The sequence below is a fragment of the Labrus mixtus genome, chromosome 16 (genome assembly GCF_963584025.1).
Source record: "Labrus mixtus chromosome 16, fLabMix1.1, whole genome shotgun sequence".
Taxonomy (NCBI): domain Eukaryota; kingdom Metazoa; phylum Chordata; class Actinopteri; order Labriformes; family Labridae; genus Labrus; species Labrus mixtus.
The window spans coordinates 21,693,837-21,712,780 of NC_083627.1; the positions used below are offsets into that span (position 1 = coordinate 21,693,837).

Consider the following 18,944-nt stretch of genomic DNA (forward strand, 5'->3'; position numbering starts at 1 on the left):
AATATACAACATCATCCTTTGTAAAAATGAAATATGAAATATTCTTTCTGGGGCGGAAAATAGAATGAAAAATAAGGTCTTAATACTGGATTAATCCATTACTGTCGATATTAAGTATTACAAACAAGGGGTAGAAAATAACATGAATCGATAATTAAAATAATTGTTGGGTAAGATCTGAAGTCCTTATAAAGGTCCAAACCCTCTGGATAAGCTGATTTTTTGAAGCGCTGTTTTTGTGTGCAAATTGAATAACACATAATGCAAAGACAATGCGGGCTAACAAGTTTGAATCTTTGTGCTGCTGATTGGCAAATAGATAGATAGATAGAATCTTTATTATCATTGTATACAAGGACACAACGAAACTTTGTTAGCAGCAATACTAAACAGCAGCTTTTACAAAAACAAAAATATATTTGTGGTTATATGAGAGAGAAGTATGTAAAAAGTGGCCAGAGCAATTGCTGTTCAGTGAATGAATGATAATAATAATAAATAAATAGACAGTTGTGGTGACTGAAAGAATATATACAGTTATTATTGTGCAGTGACAAATGTTCTATGTTTGAACTAAGTCATTTCTAAACTATAACTTTAGCTATATCTCCCATATGCCTATTTATGCAAAACTATTTCCTAAGACTATAACCTAAATGCAAGATATCTAACTTTGGCTTTACTATTCAAAAGACAATGAATAAATACGCACAAGTGTAGGCCTTTACCTTTACAGAAATAAATAATAGTTTAGCTTCAATTGGTTAAAACAAAGCTTATAGGCCTACAAAAGTACTACATATTTTTGCATTTCCTTAACTAAAATTAAAACTAATACAAAAAAATATGACAACAGTAAATATGCCGATTTTATTGGAGCTACATCATTTGTCAATATGTTAACCACGCAAGAATAAGCCTGTATTAATAATAAATAATAATAATACATTTATTTATAAAGCGCTTTAAATCAAAGTGCTGTACAAAGCAATACAGTTAAATACAGGGAAAACATACAGAGAAAAACAGCAACAACCATGACTTTATATTTATTAATTAAATAGCATCAGTGGCCATTTACAAACTTAAAAGACGTCCGGGGTCTTGAAAAATACTGAAAGTAGCCAACAGGTAGACCCACTAGTCTTTTTTTTATTAATGCAGGGGTAGGCTGTTAAATTGTATCTTATGACGGACAAACACTATTTATGTTATCCCCTCTTTCATTGACTGGTTTTACAGCCTGTTACTGTGAATGAAATATTGAGTGTGATAACCAGCTGCTGTAGTTCCCGCTCAAAGACGACAGCAGTAGGCTAATGAGTGGATGTGAAATGTGACGTCGCCTACGTAATGCAGTTTGGTTGCGACCGACCTGTAGGGTCCACACCTCGTCTCCGAAATCCGACCTGACCTTGACACAAACCCTGGGAGTTTTTCGAGCGGAGGGAGGGCGATGTAGCCACAGGGGGGAGGCGGGAGAGGACCGAGGAGGAGGAGGAGGAGAGAGGTGAGTGGACGCAGTTATGCCAACAAGCCGATTATTGAAGGCTACTGAGCCCTGGCTGTCAATGTCCGTCCGTCCTGCATGGTCAACCAGACACGGAGAGCAGAGGAACACTGAACCTGAAGTTTTTATTTCTGCATCAAGTAGACTTCGTTCATCACAGGACACACAGGAAAGTACTTTTTTTTTTTTTAAAGAGTCTTCAACTTTTTGGGGTTTACATTGAGGATACTCGTGCGTGGAGAAAACATTGTTTTCAGAAGATTTTGAGACTTGCAATGATACCAAAGAGGGCAAAAGGTACTTTTTTCATTGCAGTGGTGTCACATTTTGTTTATAGACTGTCTGGAGTCACACAGTGTTATCAACATGCCTAACAGTGTGTCAGGATAGCAAAAAGTATAGGCTACTTCTGTCATTGGTAGCCTACATGTTATTGCTGCTACACAGCATTTCATTTAGTATCATGCCTACAGGCTTATCAGTAGATGTATTTCTTTTAAAACAGAAGTCAACATCAGCAATGCATTAAATGGCAATGGTAGCTACTGGAAACGTTGTCTGCCAGTGAACTTTAGGATCAGGACCCTAACAGCCAAGAAACAAGGGACAGTAAATCCTTCGTTCTGAAGTGCAAGGTGTAAAAATGACAAGTCCCACTAGGAGTGTTAAAGACCAGAAACGCTTCAGCGACAGCCCGACCCACAAGTCAGAGACATCCAGGTACCGCAGTTGGAGCAACTGGAGCTTCTCAAGATGGAGAAGCGGCTCCCAGAGGACGAGCCCCCCTGGTACCCCCTCCCCAAAAGCAGACAAGAAAAGCGATGTGAGCAAAACGCTCTTCTCCTTGGTCAAGACTCACAATGACGACTACACGGCCGATCCTGATGGCCTGCTGAACACCAACGATGAGCCTGATGGAGGCGGCGATGATGACATGGCGGAGGACCAGTCCACCTACTTCCAGAGGCACTTTGGATCATTGCTGCAACCCGGGGTCAACAAGTTCTCCTTGCGCATGTTTGGCAGTCATAAGGGTGTTGCTGCTGAGCAGGCCAGGGTCAAGAGCTTTGGAGTGTGTATCATCCACCCTTACAGTGACTTCAGGTAATTATGAGGGTGTGTCGTCAGGGCTATGTATAGGAACATTATTCCTGCAAACAAACGTCAAAATGTGAATATAAAAGTCTGTAATCTTTTGCCTGATTCATCATTCGTCTTCCATAAATTTCCTTCAGAAGCATCCGATTTTCTTCCAACAAAACTGCCTGCGACTGTGCACAGATATAATATTTCCAAGGACAGACTGCAGCACAGCAGCTGATGTCATGGTTCCTAGCATATGATAAGGAGATGAAGGGATTTGATTAGTGATACAGTATATAGGACAAGATCATCTGGATTAATGATAACTCCCAGCAACTTCCTTTCTCTGTCTTTATGAAGAGGCAGGAATACATCTATTGATTCTCATGATTAAAGTGACCCAAGGTGCTCTATTTGACATCCAATAATTTCTCACTCTTGGTTGGGCTCACTTTTGGAGGATTGGGCATATAATACAGCTTTGGGTCTGATCATCTTAGACCACCAAACACTCCGTCTGTGCGGTCACTAATAATAGCTGCCATCAATTTAAACAATTTTAAACATCAGGGCTATGCCAGACAGAGAGGATTAACCCGTGAACAGGGATTATTGCCCATAAGAATCCCTATAATTCCAATCTTGCTCTATTATGCAATAATACAGAGACAGCTGAGGGGGGGATTATCAACGGCCAACTCTCCTTAAACCTTATGCTCCAGCTTCCCCTGTAAAATGAATGAATTGAAACGGCACGTTTTTGTTGCAGAGTTCTGAAGGTCAAATAGCTGTTTGGATTTTGGCTTTTGAGTCGGATTTAAAGTTAGAAAATAAGCAAATGTATAAATCTCAGTAGCCTATAGTGAACATCCTATACATTAATATTTATATTAGGGTTGTAATCAAATTGGCAGGGTCTAATCACATTAAATGGCATTTTGACTACCAGAGAACCTTTCTTGTTAAATATTCTTCAATCTTCTTTTTATTTACAAAACTTTACATTACATAGATGGAGTTTATGCAGCTTGCATGTGGCTAAATTTTTTTAAAAATTCAATCTATATATGAGGATAAAATGCTAGCAACATTGTAATTTTGTACTTAGGCAAAGTAAAGAAGTGATGAAATAACACCAATGACACTAACAACCTCACAATCATATTGGTGAGGATGTTTAGCAGGTATGAGGTTTCTATTTCTCTTACTATAGCATTTTATTATTCCTAACATTAACATCCTGTGGAAAACTTAAATGCCCGTACAAGTTAAAGGCACTCCATACAAAAGTTGTCGAGTTGATTTAAAGCAATATCCCAAATGTTCAGCTCAAGTTGGCGCTTGTGAAAAAGCCGTTAGGATTGTCCTCTGAGAATCAGAATCACTTTTTTTTTTTTTTTTATACCTATATTTTTTATTTGCATTTTCATTTAGTAACACACACACAAAAAAGAAGAACATATAGACATAACATTGACAGTATAAAAACAAAATAAAACAAAAAACAACAACATACAACAAAGGAGACAAGACAGCATGACAAAACATAGACAAAAAAAAAAAAAAATAGACAGTAGTAATAATAATTCAGAATCACTTTGATTGGCCAGGTATGCTCACACACGCGCGAGGAGTTTGACTTCAGTGAACTGAGGACTATAAACATCATTTTTACTCCCAATATTAAATATATTTCAGTCTGGACCAGTTGTTGAACAAAAGACTGCCCAATGTTGTCATGCCTACTGTAAAGCCACAACAAGAACGTACACAACATGGCAGATTGCCGGATAGTGTGACATCAATCACATTACTCTTTCTGACTGTGCTCGCTCTTAAAAGGCACAAACTAAACTTAGATGATAAGCTGATTGAACCTTGCTTTTAGGACCAACATGGAACACTATGAATTCACAGTCCTACTCATTTTTTACTCTTAACTGTTAATAATAGCTCGTCTAAAAGGTTTTGACTGGAGACTTAACACACTCATGCTTTAGCACACACACACACACACACACACACACACACACACACACACACACATACACACACACACACACACACACACACACATATGCACATGCCCCATGTTAACAGCTATAATGCAGTCCAGAGTCTTTGGCGGAGTTATCAGCAGCAAGTGTCCACTAATCTGCTGCAACATGAGTGGACGTGATAAGTAGTGATGTAAATCAGCTGGTAGACAGAAGAGGACACGCGTCATAGTGATAGACAAAGGGATACATGTGAGTGAGGAATGAGGAACTAATCTATCAGTTCTGTGCTCTGATTGGCTAGAGTATTAAATGTTTTTATGGTTGTGAAGGGTGACAGTGATTGAAAATAGTCTGGTTTATGTTCTGGTTCTGAACATAAACCAGACTATGTTTATGTTCAGAGAGTCCCTCTGCACCTTTAAGAAAAAGCTAAAGACCCAGCTCTTTCATGAATACCTACTAACTTAATGATGATGGTCTCCATATTATTGATGATGATGATGATGATGGTAGTGACGATGGTTTTTGTTTGATAAACGATGACTTATAAGATGGTTTCTATACTGATTAGAGCTCTCAAGAACTGCCCTCAATGTTGTGCTTTGCCTCTGGTCACTTCCTGTCAGCACCTTTGTGTCCAATCGGACTCAAAGCTGATTGTTTGCTCTTACTGACATTGTTCCCTTTTTTCTAGATCCTTGCTTGTGTTGTACTTACTCTCTGATGTACGTCGCTTTGGAGAAAAGCGTCTGCTAAGTGAATTGTAGAATTGGTTCTGCTGCCTCTGTAATGAAAGAGAGACTAAGAGCCAGAGAGAGAGAGGTGATTGTCAATTGATGGAAACAGTCTGTAAGGAAACCCAAACCGCTAAGCCACATCTTATAATGAGCCACTGGAGACCTGAAGGGGATAAAGACTTGTATGACATGAAGCAGACAGCAAAGACGTCTGAGAGCAGCTCACTGTGTATCAGACATGTCCAGAAGTAGTGACGTTTTCCTTTCCTTCATTGTATTTGCTATATTGAACCCGATGGGGTAAGCAGCATACATTTTTGATGAGAGGGGTTCCTCCTGTGACAGGAGCTGTTACAAGAGTAAGGGTCACGAAGAAATGGGTCATTCCCCAAACGACACACTGCTCTTCTGTTTGGATGACTTCCCCAACTTAAAGCCTTTAAAGCCAGTGCCCCTTAAGTCCACTAATTAATGTGTTATATCTTATTTTTGATTTAGCGGTTGTGATGAATGAAACGTTAAATACAAAATATGTGAACTAGCACTGAGATTTGTAAGGGCATTTTACAAAGAACAAAAGTACATCTATGTTCCAAATGCAGTTTTGAACGTAATGCTCTGTTCATCTTCGCTTGAGATATCAAAGCCAGATCACATATTACACTCCTTTTCAACCAGTTAAGTCTCAGAGCTCCCCAAAAACATGTCTGTTATGTTTCTTGTTAAAAAATCCTTGTCCTGTATTTTAACATGCCTATAAACCACTCTACTTCAGCCCTGCTCAGGCCATTTTATGTGTCTGTACCTTTAAATATGTAAATGAGCTGTGTCTGACCACGCCCCCTCTATGGTTTGGATGGCTCGGGCTTTCTTGCACCCTACTCTATTTTCTACGGTGAGAAGGCAGACTCAGATGGTATCAAACACATAGTTGTGGGAGTGTCACCCACCTGGGGGGAGGGGTTACTGCCCTTTGTGATGTCACAAAGGGAAAATCTCCAAACAGCAAGTTTGAGCACACATTTTTCTGAAAAGTGGAGCAGGCAAAAGACGGAGAGGATGGACGTCTCTCAGAATTGGGGGGGTTTGTCAACAGCCTGGGGACACAGAGTAGTGTTAGAAAAACATGGTAACGTGTATTTTGCATAATGTGTGACCTTTAAGAGAACTGTCTTGCATATCATTTTGAGGTTGTAGGTTTCTAGTAGTGTAGCAATAGTAGGCTGTAAGCTGTAGGAGGATGACGTCATCACGTTGACTAGGTGGCCAAAGATAAAACGTTTGACGCTAACATAGCCAAGAACATGAAATGAGGATTAAAACACGAGTGGTCTTCTTAACATGTAGTAATAGCAATTATTTAACAAGGGAGCATAGAACCACTCTGAACTTAAAACACAGACATGTGAGTAACCGTCGGTCTAACACTATCACACATGGAAGTTGTCTGGTACTTCAACTATCTGAAAGACCTGAACCAGCCGCTGTACTAAGTGATATACAGATACACTGAGTGACTTCCAGAGACCCTTACAGTTGATTCATTCATAATATGAACATATTTGATCTTTAAGCCTTGTGCTACCTGCAGTAATACGAGGGCATTTAACCTCGGCAAAGCTCTCTTGGCCTCCCTGTAAACACTTAACCCAAAGAGTTTTGATGCACAAGATGACTTTAACAGAGAAGCATCATAACTAGTAATCTTTCCTATCCATACACAAATTGTAAAACCAGAAACACTCCCAATTTTTGAGCCACTAAAACGGTTTGTTTTTGTGTGTACTTTGTTTTAAGTACTGATGTCGAGGTGGGAGAGAGTTAATACATCTTTACATTTGCACAACATGAATCTTCAAATAATATTTTTTTCTGAACAGGTTTTACTGGGACATTGTGATGCTCCTGCTAATGATGAGTAATCTGGTCATCTTGCCATGGGGGATCACTTTCTTTGAGGACCAGAACACCTGGCCTTGGATTACCTTTAACGTCCTGTCTGACACTCTATTTCTCATGGATCTGGTTCTCAATTTCCGCACGGGAATCCCGGGAGAGGACAGCCACATCATCCTGGACCCAAACGAGATCCGCAAGCATTACCTCCGCACCTGGTTCCTGGTGGACTTTATCTCCTCCATTCCCGTTGACTACATCTTCCTCATCGTTGACCTGGAAGCCCGGCAGGAGTCGTCTGACGTGTACCGCACTGCCCGCGCCCTCCGCATCGTGCGCTTCACCAAAATCCTCAGTTTGCTCCGTCTTTTGCGACTGTCCCGCCTCATCCGCTACATCCACCAGTGGGAAGAGGTAAAATAGGGAAGACAAGCAGAGAGACAATGCTCATAACAGTACACTTTTTTTTTTTTAAGTTTGATGTCCTTTTCTTTCTCCATACAACTTCCATCAGATTTTTCACATGACCTACGATCTGGCCAGTGCTGTCGTGCGTATAGTGAACTTGATCGGCATGATGCTGCTGTTGTGCCACTGGGACGGCTGTCTGACCTTCATGGTGCCTATGCTGCAAGACTTCCCCCCAGACTGCTGGGTATCCAAAAACAATATGGTGGTTAGTACACATCCATTATTACATCAATCCATAACACACAAGCTTTGTATATGGGGTTAAAATTCCCCCAAAACAAATCAAATGAAACTTCCTGAAGAATCTGTGCATTCATTTGTACTTTTATGTTAACCTTACTTTTACCATTTCATCATATTTCATATTTCTTAATTAGCTGAATTGTACCCTTCCTAAAAAGCTCAATTCTAAGCTTTCAAAGTAATTAAAGAAAAAGCTTGACAACAAGGCAAATGTGCTTCTTAGCTTTCATGCTGAGCGTTAAATGGGAAGACTGATTGCACTGTCACGTCTGCGCAGTAATTATGCAGCTAAAATCAGCAGCCCATTAGCTTAGATTAGCAGAAAAACTGTAAACATGAGGTTAAAGCTAATCTAGCTGCACTAAAACAGGAGAGTAAAAATTATATTTTATTACAAAGTGGTTCCATGCCTAACTATTTATTCTAACTTTTTTTCTTCAACATAGCTGTTTCCTTTTTTTCATTTGTGTAACTGACCACTGGTTGTACCTTCTTACATAACATACGCACAATAATGGTATCAATCATCTCACATAACTTTGAACAACAAAGTTAGTATGTGTAGTTCTTAAATTACAATTGCAGCAAATGCAAACTGTTTTCTGATTTCTCTAATTACAAGAAACTCTGTTCTCCTCAGAACGATACATGGCACATCCAGTACTCCTACGCCCTCTTTATGGCTATGAGTCACATGCTGTGTATAGGGTACGGAGCCCACCCGCCAGAGGGCATGACGGATGTTTGGCTCACCATGATCAGCATGGTGGTGGGGGCCACCTGCTACGCCATGTTCCTTGGTCATGCCACTACCCTGGTGCAGTCTTTAGACGCATCACACCGGCAGTATCAAGAGAAGGTAATCATCTCTGCATGGATTGGAAAAGATTAACAAACTGAACATTTTGACCCACAGCTTCTCTTGTTTGATATCCTGGGAGCTTCACGTGGATGCTAATGTGATTCTGGCTGTGAGGTTTAATATCACAGCCATGTTGTATTTCATAAGCTTGCTTACTTTCCAGTTCTTTTTCATGGAAGCTAAGCCAAAGGCCTGGAAAATGTGTTTATTATCTAATAGCATTTGTGGCCTTAACGTGATCCTGTCCAGAGAATTTTCAAATGATAGAACTGAGGGATGATAAACAAATGGCAGCACCTTTGTTTGGGATCACTGTTAGCTAATGCCCATTACAAATGAGATTGTAATCCACTTAGGGCTGAAAAAAAAACAGCTCTGTAATTATTGTGCAATAATTAAGCTAACAAATGGTAAAAAAAAAATGTGACTTCATGTGACATCTGACCTGTGGAATTTCTATTGTTCACTCATGAAGGTCAAATCAGCATGTGTTTTGTACAAATGTTTCAGTATAAGCAAGTGGAGCAGTACATGTCGTTCCATAAACTGCCAGCGGACGTGAGGCAGAGGATCCACGATTATTATGAGCAGCGATTCCAGGGGAAGATGTTCGACGAGGACAGCATCCTCGGAGAGCTCAGTGATCCTCTCAAGGAGGTGCGACTTAATCAAAACCTTGATTTGACATCTCTGCTTTGCTGTTTAATTAACACATGCTCACATGGATACAAATGAAGCCTGAAACATGATGTTGCAAAACATTTATATAACGCAATGTCCACATTAATATTGTTCTCAATCAATTTTGTAGCATGGGAAGTGGCAGAAAACAGAAAAATATGTCCCACAAAGTATTGCACAAGCTAATAAGCTAATATGCTAAAAAGTTTTCATATTACAGACAGGTGCAGCAGATCACATTTTTGCCTTATATCTTCTATGCATAATTATTATTCAAAGAAAACACAAGCTCCAGAGTCAATCATTCAAATAATCATTCCATGCATCCATATTCAAACTATTTTTTTCCCCAAACAAACAACCTAAACCTAAATATACACTATAACAGAACAATAACAATAGGTTGGTACAATGTTGGTTTTGTAAAATAATTTAGTTTGAAATATAATAATCAATCAGTTGTGAAAACATTTTTAAAAATCAGCTATTTGACAAAACATTTCAGAATAAAAGTAAAAATTTGAAGAAGAAAAAAAGGTTCATAACGCCTCCAGTCTTCTCTTTGTCTTCCATGCAGGAGATCGTCAGCTTTAACTGCCGTGGTCTGGTAGCCAACATGCCGCTGTTCGCCAACACCGATCCTCATTTTGTAACAGTGATCCTGACCAAGCTGCGTTTCGAGGTTTTTCAACCCGGGGACTTGATAATACGAGAAGGCACGCTCGGTCGGAAAATGTATTTCATCCAGCATGGCGCCGTTACCGTCATCCCTCGTGGCAACAGGGAGATAACACTCAACGATGGAGCATATTTTGGGGGTGAATCATCTTTAATTAAACCCCTCAAAAGTTACTCATTAGAACTTTCAGAGGCTCTGAGGATGCTATTTGCTCTGCTCTTTTAAAAAGCTGATAATGTTGTTCATTTTCACATTGTCATTGTCCCAAAATGAATGCTAGTCTTAATCATTTTGTTATCCCCACCTATGATTATTTTATCACCTTACTTTAATTTAATCAGCCTTTACATAAATGGTTTACCTAGAAATGATTTAAATGTGTTAAGAATCATTTCCAAAAACCTTAGGGACGTCTTCAGATTGCTGATTTATTAAACTTGCAGGCTTTGAGCCAAAGATTTTAGCTGATAGAAAAACCGCACACTATTCCTCAAACTATTGTTTTAAAACTTAAAACTAACATTCTCTTCTTTGATTCAGAGATCTGCTTGCTGACCCAAGGACGACGGACAGCCACCGTGAAGGCTGACACCTACTGCCGCCTTTACTCCCTGAGCGTGGACAGTTTCAACGAGGTCCTGGAGGAGCATCCTCTCATGAGGCAAGCCTTTGAGAGTGTGGCTGTGGACAGACTGGGCCGAGGCACTCGCAAATCCAGTCATCAGTCTCAAGCCGATGAGTGACCTCATCAGAACCCACAGAGACAAACTCCAGACAGATATATGGAGACTATTTTCTACAATTTGACTAAACGTGACCATTTGAAGAAACCTTGAATGTGAATGTCACATATTGCTGGACAACCTGATAGCACATTATGAGCACATTATTGCTGCACCTTGCTAGAAATAGTGTTCCCTCAGTTCAGTTCTCTTTTATTTTAAACTTAATAAGCAATCTGATCTTCGTACGCTGTAAATATAAGTTCTGTTTTCTAATGAACAAATGGTTACCCCCCCACAACACACACATACACACCACACAAAGTTTTCTGGTTTCCTGTAAATGTAAGCATCTTAAATTGTTGGCTATTCATTTGCTTTTCATCGATGGCAGCTCAAGCTGATTTGTACCTGCCTCTAAGCTTTCTGATGCTACAGTTTTACCATCCATCACATCATCCATAAGAGATATTAGAAGCCCAAAGTAGCACCAGCTGGTCAATTTATCACACAGCTGCGTGTATGTAACTCTGCTTTAAAGGATCCCTCAGGTCTATAGGTCGAATCAAACAAGGCTTTAACTCCAATTTTCCCTGATGATAAGTTGCTGTGATGTATTAACTCACAGTGACAGATTGTAAACAGTTATTCATGAATTTGAATTGAGAAATGTAACTATACTCCCACGTGGAGGTCTTTACAATTAAGGATACAATATTACAAGGTGTGATTCTTTCCCCACACATCTTTATTTTTTAATTGCACATCAACCTATTTTAACTTCTTTGTTTATTTACATTTATTTTGCTTTTTAAAATGTTAATGATAGTAAACCTTTAGTACGTTAATAAACAGATATAAAGGAATTATTTACTGTATTAAAATCAATCCCCTATGGTTCACTTGATTTGATGTGATTTTCCTGCTATAATGTCATCTTTTTGGCATTGATACGTCCAATAATTAGAGTCACTGCTTATTTTCTGCTTCAAAACAGGATCTGAAAGGAGATAACACTAATAAGCTGAATACCTGATTGTTTGGTAATAAATAGAGATACTGACTTTTATAACATTATGTTTAATCTTTAAGTCACCTACTCTTATACATTGATTCCTTTGGTCAAAATATCGATATATACCATGTTTGTTTTTTATTTTTGTAAAATTAAGAGTAGAAAAAAGCCTGGTCTTACAACACCTCATTTTACAGCAATATTTCTCTTTTAACAGATGTTTGTTTTATTTTAAACAGTGCTTACCCTATCCTTTTTCATTATTTCATTATTTGAATATTCTGCTGAACAATCGTCCTACTGCTAATGCCATGTAAATATAGATAATTCTGCCCTTTAAACATAAATATGAAAAGATAATTTTTGCCTATGTGTATTTTTGTGTGTTTTACAAGGTCCTTGTTTTATATGTGTTTGATGAGAAACCTACGCTGGTGATTTTGTCTTCTATGGGGAGCAATGTTGTAATGGACAATTTTTCTCCCTAAATAAAAAGAAGGAGTTTCCATTGTCAGCTTGTTGTGCAACCACAACCTTTTAAATAACCCTCCGTACCTCTGCAGCACAGCAGAGGAGGACAGCTGAGTGTCACAGTGAAAGATTCCGGCGGAGTCCTCATCAACTTCCGGTCTTGGTTTCGTAAAGCTCGGGACGTAGAGAAGGTAAGAAGGATTATTATGCAAACTTAACTTGAATCAGTCATAGTTTGATGGGTTTGTGTTCGTGTGGCTGTTGTTAATAACAGTAATAATTCATTTATGAGCTGTCCGTTTGAGGTATGTTGTCAATCCGCTGCAATTATTCTGACATTACAAGGTTAACTAAGCTAGCTAACTTAGCATAGCAATAGGCTAGCAGTGAGCATGGAGGTCAGTATGTACCCTAAAAACAGAATACTAAAGCGAGGAAAAAGAGTTTGAATTAACCTCTTACTATTAAGTGCTACAATATGTGTTTATCCACGGACTGTTTCGTTTGATAACCTTACGCCGTTAGCTAACTCAGCATGTGACATAACAACAACACATCTGGAGTTACACAAGGTGATGTACAGCAAAACCTTTCATTATAAAACTAAACCAATGGTGATTCATTGTTGATGATTGTTTTTAAAATAAAATTACATTGCAATAGATCAAATGTTTGCTTTTGGCCCTGGTTTGAGGAATTAAACAAATGTGGTGTGTAATGTGTTGTTGGTAGTTTTTGTTATTACAGCAAATTACCAACAAGACATTTTAAAATGTATATTATTTATTGCTTTAAAAAAAAATCACAATTATACCTATTCTAAAATAGACTATTGAAAAATATCTATTTGTTTTCGGTCTAGACGAAATATAGATGAGATGTAGAATTAAAAATATGCCAACGATGTGGTCCACTTTTGCTTTCTAGAATACAAGTGAATTATATTTAACTCCACTGTTTGAAGACGTTACTATATACAACATCTGCAATCAGTGTTGTATTTTTTCTATTATTGTATTTTTTCTATTATTGTATTTTTTTGATTTAACTGATGTAAATATGTTTGATTTTTAACTTCTATTTTTATTTTTAATAATTATATTCCTGTTTCCTGTTTTCTTGAGCTGCTGTAATGCAAAAATGTTCCCCATGGGGGATCAATACATTTTATCTTTATCTTTAATCAAAGATTCAATAAAAATAAAAATAAATTAAAAAAGATTTAAAGTTAAAGACTGATGTTATCTCTTTTTGTGATTCATACAGTAGTAAACTATACATCTTTCATATAAGGGCTATCGATTGGGAAAAAAGGAGGTCTTTGAAGTTTTCCCCTTTTGCTCTCCTTGACTCTGAACTATTAATGGATCCAATACATAATCCGCAATCAATCTACAATGAAAATGTTCATGCTTTTAGTACCTACTATGATTGCCATCTGTTTCTTTTTACACTAGAATATCTGTGTTTTTGACTTGTGATCTTATGGTCTCGCCTCTCGACAGGAAGATGCTGTCGCTCTCTCGAGCAGTGGTGTCTGGGGTGGCCCGCGCTCCAGCTGCAGTCAGCCAAGCTGGAGTGACCGCTATCACCAGATATAACAGCACAGCACAGGTACCTGGTTTGTATTTAGTTTATACTATGGTTAAAATGTAAAAAAAAAAAAAAAAAAAGTTTTAATATTTGATGTGTTGGAATTATTTTTCCAGAGTGCTCCTAAGAAAACCACATTTGGACCTCTAGCAGATGAGGACAGAATTTTCACAAACCTGTATGGACGTCATGACTGGAGGTAACATGCTCTGTATAACTTTAAACATTGTGTGCCGAGTGATTTGATTGATGCACCCACACAATATGAAATAATGTCATGGGCAGTAAGAGTAAAAAAGAATCCTTATAACACAATGCTCTATTGCTAATATTTGTGCTCCAGGCTGAAAGGGGCACTGAAGCGTGGAGACTGGTACAAAACTAAGGAGATCCTTTTGAAGGGGGTCGACTGGGTCCTCAATGAGATCAAGGTCTCTGGTCTGCGTGGCAGAGGTGGAGCTGGTTTCCCTACAGGCATGAAGTGGAGCTTCATGAACAAACCCAGCGATGGCAGGTCAGTGAGGAGACAGACAGATTCACACCTGTACTTTGTTTTTTATGTATAAACACACCATGGCTGGGCGATATGGACCAAATGAAGAATAATAATATTAGATGATATGCTCCTTTAAATACAATAAAATATATTGAAAAGTTCCTTTCCTGCATAACAAAATAAACATGGCTGTGTTTTTTGTTAGTCAGGTGGTTTTTGAGTTTTGCTCAGAGAGAGACGGAGGAGGGTGAAGCGGGTCACACAGGTAGAGGAGAAATAGGATAACTGTACGGAAGAAACATACATAGTTATTTTAACGCAACATCATCTATATCAATGTAAGCCATATTGTAACGCCCTATATCTCATTAGAAAATATATTAATATTCAATTCAAAAAACTTTATTTGTCCAATTCAAAGGCACACAGAGCACAGTGCAGGTAGACGAAACATTTTAAACCTAAAATATAAAGTGTCAATTTAAATACAACTTAAAGCTTAAACTTAACTTAAAATACAAAATATAAAAAGAGTAGATATAAGTGGAAAACTCAAAGTTCAAAACTCTGTATGTCAGCTAGCACTAAAAGAAACAACCCTATTTTTGGATTCAAAACAAAAACAACATTGTGATGCAACAACAGGGATAGTTATCTGTCATAACAGATCACCTTTTCATCCCTCTGGAGCCAAAATGAAATTTGGTGTATTAAAGATTCCAAATACAGCTTCTTTAGGTGACATTTTATCCCAATTCTTTGTTTTAGGCCAAAGTACTTGGTTGTGAATGCTGATGAGGGAGAACCTGGCACCTGTAAGGATCGTGAGATCATGAGGAATGACCCACACAAGCTGGTGGAGGGATGCCTGATCGCTGGGATGGCAATGGGGGCACGCGCTGCTTACATCTACATCAGAGGAGAGTTCTACAATGAGTCGTCCAACCTGCAGGTGAACCTGGACAGAAACCTGCCGTTATCAACTGAAAACCAACAGAGTACAAACACTTTTCAGTAATGTTTGAAATCAGTTTATAGGAAAAGATTCAAGTAGCTTAAAACATGTAACCTATTAAGTTTTCTTTATTTAAAATATCCAGTTCCAAAATCACTAATTACATTTAAACAATTCTAAGAACAGAACAAACCAACGGAGTGACAAATGCAGAAGAACGAGACTAAAAAGAAAACTGATGAGTGCAGCCAAAACAAAATCAAGAGCAGTTTTCTGCAGAATGAATTCTCAAAACCTCAAATCTAGCTTTTTTTATGAGCTCTATTTCATGAAGTTGGTCTGATTATTATATTATTCCTTAAATAATATGAACATCTATACATTACATATATGACCTTTTTACATCATGGCAATATCCGTATGGTCTTATAGATGGATTTAATATGCTTTGAAATGTTTTAAAGTGCTGTATTTTCAATATGCTTTTCTAGGTTGCTATTAATGAAGCCTATGCTGCGGGGCTCATTGGAAAGAATTCCTGCGGCTCTGGTTATGACTTTGACGTGTTTGTAATGCGAGGAGCTGGAGCGTACATCTGTGGGGAGGAGACCGCTCTTATTGAGTCACTAGAGGGCAAGCAAGGGAAACCCCGCCTGAAGCCCCCCTTTCCTGCTGACGTGGGTGAGTTCTAGAGAAACCAAGTGTGGAATATAGAATAGAATGACTTTATTGATCCCAATCTGGGAAATTGTGGTGTTACAGCAGCAGGTTATCAGAGCAAATAAAACAATATAAGAATAGATACATAAATAAGCACTTAGAATATAAAAAAAGGAATAGAAAGAGATTTATACATCAAGGATTTAACTTAACATTCTTACTGGTTTAAATAATAATAATAAATGAAAAATTAAATACAACATTTATTAAGACTTGTCAACTGAATGTAAAAATACTTGCTGGAGGTAAGAGATGTAAGTTTGCAAAAACAGTGGTAAATATGTAATAACAATATAGAGGGTTAGCTGTGTAAATTCATGGCTCATCAAATATATGTTAAAGTTATAGTATAACAACATAAAGAATATACAAGTATAACTGATACATCATATACATGAAACAGTTTTGTTATTTGACTTATCTAAATGTTGGTTACTAATGCTGAACACTTTTGTTATTGTAAAATAAATTAAAAGCATTTTCTAAAATATCAGCATACCTTTTTTGTTTCAATCCTGAAGGTGTGTTTGGTTGCCCAACAACTGTTGCAAATGTGGAGACGGTATCTGTGGCTCCCACAATCTGTCGCCGTGGAGGCTCGTGGTTTCTGGGCTTCGGCAGAGAGAGAAACTCCGGCACAAAACTCTTCAACATCTCCGGCCATGTTAACAACCCCTGCACTGTGGAGGAGGAGATGTCTGTTCCTCTCAAAGACCTCATTGAGAGGCACGCAGGTACAGATATGCAGAAGAAATACTCACAAAAATAAGAGACATCGTAACTGAGACAGCATTTTTTTATTTAAAGGATAAAGTGAATTAATAGTGATGTTTCACTGATGTGAGTTTTTGATTTTGTCTAAAAAACTGCTTGTGATGTAAAGAATTTTCCCTTTAAATTATTTAATGTGAAGTGAAAACCTTAATGCTTCAGTTGTTTGTCTGCACTTGTTTATCTGCCAAGGGGATCCGCAAGTTTAAAGATTAAGTCAGCTTAACATAAGCACAACATAAGTCAATGCGGTTTTTACTTCATTTTACTTAATTGAAAGAAACATCTGTCTGCTAGGTGGAGTGCGCGGTGGGTGGGATAACCTGCTCGCTGTAATCCCGGGCGGCTCCTCAACACCCCTCATTCCCAAGAATGTGTGTGAGGAGGTGCTGATGGACTTCGACGGCCTCATCCAGGCTCAGACTGGTCTGGGTACGGCTGCTCTCATCGTCATGGACAAATCTGTACGTCTGTCTACCCTGCAGCATCACTCAATACTCGCTGAGAAATACAAAAAAAACATGTGTTACATTGATAAATGCATTGCTTTTTCAGACTGACATTATCAGAGCAATCGCCCGCCTGATTGAGTTTTACAAACATGAGAGCTGTGGTCAGTGCACGCCCTGCAGAGAGGGTAAGTCACACTTTAATCTACACTACACCAGTCGGTTCTCTGCCTCCTTACATACTTATGAATATCATTTTCCCTTTGATCGGTCTCTGCAGGAGTGGACTGGATGAATAACATGATGTGGCGTTTTGTGCGCGGTGATGCTCGGTCGACAGAGATCGATATGATTTGGGAAATCAGTAAGCAGATTGAGGGTCATACTATCTGTGCCCTTGGAGACGGTGCGGCATGGCCAGTGCAGGTAAACATGAATATTCAAAAACAGGATAGTTGAAAGGATAAAAAGAGAACTGTAAAATATTATTCAGTCAAAATACTGTAGGATTGGATCCACACATCACCGGAAGACTTAAAACATCTAAATTAAAAAAAACGTTCAAGATAAATGATGTACTATCTTTCTTTTATCCCAGGGATTGATCAGGCACTTCAGGCCTGTGATGGAGAGCAGAATCACAGAATACCAGCAGCAGCAGCAAGCCAGGGCTTAAACGGCCCCTTTGACACCTTGAACTCCTTCTTCTGCCTCATTTGTCCTTAACCTTTTGTCACTGACAAATTATTTAAAGTGATAATGTGCCGTCACATAACCTCTTCATCAAGATTTCCATTGATGTTTGCCTTGTCCTATTACAAATAAAGTGCTATCAATCACAAACAAGATTTTTGAGGTTTGTTTTTGAACATTTTTTTGTGTGTGCATGTTTGTACATTTGCAAGAAAAAGTATGTGAACCCTTTGGAATTTCCTAGTTTTCTCCATAAATTGGTCATAAAATGTGATCTGATCTTCATCTAAGTCTCAACAATAGACAAACACAGTCTGCTTAAACTAATACCACACAAACAATTATATGTTTTCATGTTTTTGTTGAACACAACATGTAAACATTCACAGTGCAGGGTGGAAGAAGTATGTGAACCCTTGGATTTAATTACTGGTTGACCCTCCTTTGGCAGCAATAACCTAAACCAAATGTTTCCTGTAGTTGCAGATCTGACCTGCACAACCGTCAGGAGGAATTTTGGACCATTTCTCTTTACAAAACTTTTTCAGTTCAGCAATATTCTCGGGATGTCTGGTGTGAATCGCTCTCTTGAGGTCATGCCACAGCATCTCTATCGGGTTGAGGTCAGGACTCTGACTGGGCCACTCCAGAAGGCGTATTTTCTTCTGTTGAATCCATTCTGTTGTTGATTTACTTCTGTGCTTTGGGGTTCGTTGTCCTGTTGCATCACCCATCTTCTGTTGAGCTTCAGTTGGTGGACAGATGGCTTTAAGTTTTCCTGCAAAATGTCTTGATAAACTTGGGAATTCATTTTTCCGTCGATGATAGCAATCTGTCTAGGCTGATGCAGCAAAGCAGCCCCAAACCATGATGCCCCCTCCACCATACTTCACAGTT

General features: G+C 38.5%; 2 protein-coding genes across 2 annotated transcripts; both read left to right on the forward strand.

Moving 5' to 3' along the window:
* The first annotated feature begins 860 nt into the window (after positions 1–860).
* hcn3 (hyperpolarization activated cyclic nucleotide-gated potassium channel 3) lies at positions 861–12,344 on the forward strand. Its single transcript, XM_061059303.1, has 7 exons — positions 861–2,614; positions 7,211–7,640; positions 7,741–7,902; positions 8,581–8,799; positions 9,313–9,459; positions 10,061–10,301; positions 10,703–12,344. The coding sequence occupies exons 1-7, from the start codon at positions 2,154–2,156 to the stop codon at positions 10,903–10,905; spliced, it is 1,863 nt and encodes a 620-aa protein (XP_060915286.1). The 5' UTR covers positions 861–2,153; the 3' UTR covers positions 10,906–12,344.
* Positions 12,345–12,431: 87 nt separating this feature from the next.
* ndufv1 (NADH:ubiquinone oxidoreductase core subunit V1) lies at positions 12,432–18,200 on the forward strand. The gene is made up of 11 exons (XM_061059304.1): positions 12,432–12,561; positions 13,876–13,984; positions 14,080–14,162; positions 14,307–14,477; positions 15,228–15,411; positions 15,906–16,095; positions 16,656–16,868; positions 17,203–17,369; positions 17,461–17,542; positions 17,635–17,780; positions 17,953–18,200. The coding sequence occupies exons 2-11, from the start codon at positions 13,880–13,882 to the stop codon at positions 18,028–18,030; spliced, it is 1,419 nt and encodes a 472-aa protein (XP_060915287.1). The 5' UTR covers positions 12,432–12,561; positions 13,876–13,879; the 3' UTR covers positions 18,031–18,200.
* Positions 18,201–18,944: the final 744 nt, after the last annotated feature.

Bases quoted from the DNA above. Each gene is read 5' to 3' on its own strand.
- ndufv1 (XM_061059304.1), top strand. From the start codon at position 13,880: ATGCTGTCGCTCTCTCGAGCAGTGGTGTCTGGGGTGGCCCGCGCTCCA. The intron at 14,478-15,227 runs GTCAGTGAGGAG...TCTTTGTTTTAG, and splicing joins AACAAACCCAGCGATGGCAG to GCCAAAGTACTTGGTTGTGA. The intron at 16,869-17,202 runs GTACAGATATGC...TCTGTCTGCTAG, and splicing joins CCTCATTGAGAGGCACGCAG to GTGGAGTGCGCGGTGGGTGG.
- hcn3 (XM_061059303.1), top strand. From the start codon at position 2,154: ATGACAAGTCCCACTAGGAGTGTTAAAGACCAGAAACGCTTCAGCGAC. The intron at 2,615-7,210 runs GTAATTATGAGG...TTTTCTGAACAG, and splicing joins CACCCTTACAGTGACTTCAG to GTTTTACTGGGACATTGTGA. The intron at 7,903-8,580 runs GTTAGTACACAT...TGTTCTCCTCAG, and splicing joins TATCCAAAAACAATATGGTG to AACGATACATGGCACATCCA.